Genomic DNA, 2,822 nt, shown 5'->3' on the forward strand with positions numbered 1-2,822 from the left:
AGAGTGTAAGCTCCTCTGGTGATGTGCATAGATCCATGTGCTCTGTAATATGGGGTCAGTGGGTCATACGAGGTCTTTATGTTGGTAGTAATACAGAAGGTTCTGCAGCTCTGAGCTGACAATTCCTCGCTATTGTTCATGTTCTTCTCAGGGGGTTCACCTTCTCAGGGGGTTCACCTTCTCAGGGGGTTCACCTTCTCTGGGGGTTCACCTTCTCAGGGGGTTCACCTGTCAGGGGGTTCACCTTCTCAGGGGGTTCACCTTCTCAGGGGGTTCACCTTCTCTGGGGGTTCCCCTTCTCAGGGGGTTCACCTGTCAGGGGGTTCACCTTCTCAGGGGGTTCACCTGTCAGGGGGTTCACCTTCTCAGGGGGTTCACCTGTCAGGGGGTCCCGGGATGGTTATGAAGTGTCGGGTCGGTGATGGCGTCTTATCACTGTCCCGGTAGCTGGGGATAAATATGTACAATGGCTGGAGAAGTAACCAGCATGTGGCCAGTGTGACGTCTCTGCTGGTATTAGAAGCCTCGGCCACTCTGGTGACTCTCATTGGGGTCAGCGGGGTCAGCGGGGTCACCCCATCACTAAGTCCTACAGAAGTGGTTGTCCCAATGGTGATCAGTCCTTACCTTCCAGCGTGGAACGCAGTCTCCGGGCTTCCAATGGCCCCCCACTTTTATGGCGTCTTTAGCAAAGAGTTGCTGGATGTCCCTCATCTGCACTTCCGTCATGTTCACCTCCATCCGGCCTTCTAGATGGGGGAATAATGATACAGAGGAGAGCACCCCGATATTACCAGCGCCCCAATATAGAGAGCACCCCGATATTACCAGCGCCCCAATATAGAGAGCACCCCAATATTACCAGCGCCCCAATATAGAGAGCACCCCGATATTACCAGCACCCCAATATAGAGAGCACCCCAATATTACCAGCACCCTGATACAGAGGAGAGCACCCCGATATTACCAGCGCCCCAATATAGAGAGCACCCCGATATTACCAGCACCCTGATACAGAGGAGAGCACCCCGATATTACCAGCGCCCTGATACAGAGGAGAGCACCCCGATATTACCAGCACCCTGATACAGGGGAGAGCACCCCGATATTACCAGCACCCTGATACAGAGGAGAGCACCCCGATATTACCAGCACCCTGATACAGAGGAGAGCACCCCGATATTACCAGCACCCTGATACAGAGGAGAGCACCCCGATATTACCAGCACCCTGATACAGAGGAGAGCACCCCGATATTACCAGCACCCTGATACAGAGGAGAGCACCCCGATATTACCAGCACCCTGATACAGAGGAGAGCACCCCGATATTACCAGCACCCTGATACAGAGGAGAGCACCCCGATATTACCAGCACCCTGATACAGAGGAGAGCACCCCGATATTACCAGCACCCTGATACAGAGGAGAGCACCCCGATATTACCAGCACCCTGATACAGAGGAGAGCACCCCGATATTACCAGCACCCTGATACAGAGGAGAGCACCCCGATATTACCAGCACCCTGATACAGAGGAGAGCACCCCGATATTACCAGCACCCTGATACAGAGGAGAGCACCCCGATATTACCAGCGCCCTGATACAGAGGAGAGCACCCCGATATTACCAGCACCCTGATACAGAGGAGAGCACCCCGATATTACCAGCGCCCTGATACAGAGGAGAGCACCCCGATATTACCAGCACCCTGATACAGAGGAGAGCACCCCGATATTACCAGCACCCTGATACAGAGGAGAGCACCCCGATATTACCAGCACCCTGATACAGAGGAGAGCACCCCGATATTACCAGCACCCTGATACAGAGGAGAGCACCCCGATATTACCAGCACCCTGATACAGAGGAGAGCACCCCGATATTACCAGCACCCTGATACAGAGGAGAGCACCCCGATATTACCAGCACCCTGATACAGAGGAGAGCACCCCGATATTACCAGCACCCTGATACAGAGGAGAGCACCCCCATATTACCAGCGCCCTGATATAGAGGAGAGCACCCCGATATTACCAGCACCCCGATATTACCAGCACCCTGATACAGAGGAGAGCACCCCGATATTACCAGCGCCCTGATACAGAGGAGAGCACCCCGATATTACCAGCACCCTGATATAGGGGAGAGCACCCCGATATTACCAGCACCCTGATATAGGGGAGAGCACCCCGATATTAGCAGCACCCTGATATAGGGGAGAGCACCCCAATATTACCAGCACCCTGATATAGAGGAGAGCACCCCCATATTACCAGCACCCTGATATAGGGGAGAGCACCCCAATATTACCAGCACCCTGATATAGAGGAGAGCACCCCCATATTACCAGCACCCTGATATAGAGAGCACCCCCATATTACCAGCACCCTGATACAGAGGAGAGCACCCCGATATAGGGAAGAGCACCCCGATATTACCAGCACCCCGATATAGGGGAGAGCACCCCAATATTACCAGCTCAGCGCCTCTACATACACAAGAAATCATGTCATGTTTGCAGCGCTGGTTCTCCGGGGTTAGTATCACATTCATATCATTGGGTAAGATTGGATTTTCGGGGCCTCATGAAGACTGGGAGGGGATCAGACCGGCACCCTACAGGGCACTGATCCCCGACTTACTCATGAACGGGAGGCGCTCCGGGCACTGCAGATGTGGCAGGTAGGTGAAGTCTTCGGGGAGGAACGTCTGAATGTAGGAGTCATTGCTGAAGTAGATGCGATAGTCTGCAGGAAAACAGAGGAAAGGAGATCAGGAGGTCCCATATACAGGACATCAGAGGTGACACCTCCCCCGGG

The 2,822-nt window shown here is 53.8% G+C and overlaps 1 protein-coding gene across 1 annotated transcript in view; it reads right to left on the reverse strand.

Moving 5' to 3' along the window:
- Positions 1-2,750, reverse strand: part of LOC108803987 (beta-1,4-galactosyltransferase 5-like) — a gene marked incomplete at its 5' end in the record, with an annotated part of 11,197 nt that extends 8,447 nt beyond the window's left edge. The window contains 2 exons of the mRNA XM_018575761.1: positions 628-749; positions 2,646-2,750. Coding sequence (XP_018431263.1) covers positions 628-749; positions 2,646-2,750 — 227 coding nt within the window. The remainder of the gene's footprint in view (positions 1-627; positions 750-2,645) is intronic.
- Positions 2,751-2,822: the final 72 nt, after the last annotated feature.

This window comes from Nanorana parkeri, unplaced genomic scaffold (genome assembly GCF_000935625.1).
Source record: "Nanorana parkeri isolate BGI_ZX_2015 unplaced genomic scaffold, ASM93562v1 scaffold4676, whole genome shotgun sequence".
Classification (NCBI taxonomy): domain Eukaryota; kingdom Metazoa; phylum Chordata; class Amphibia; order Anura; family Dicroglossidae; genus Nanorana; species Nanorana parkeri.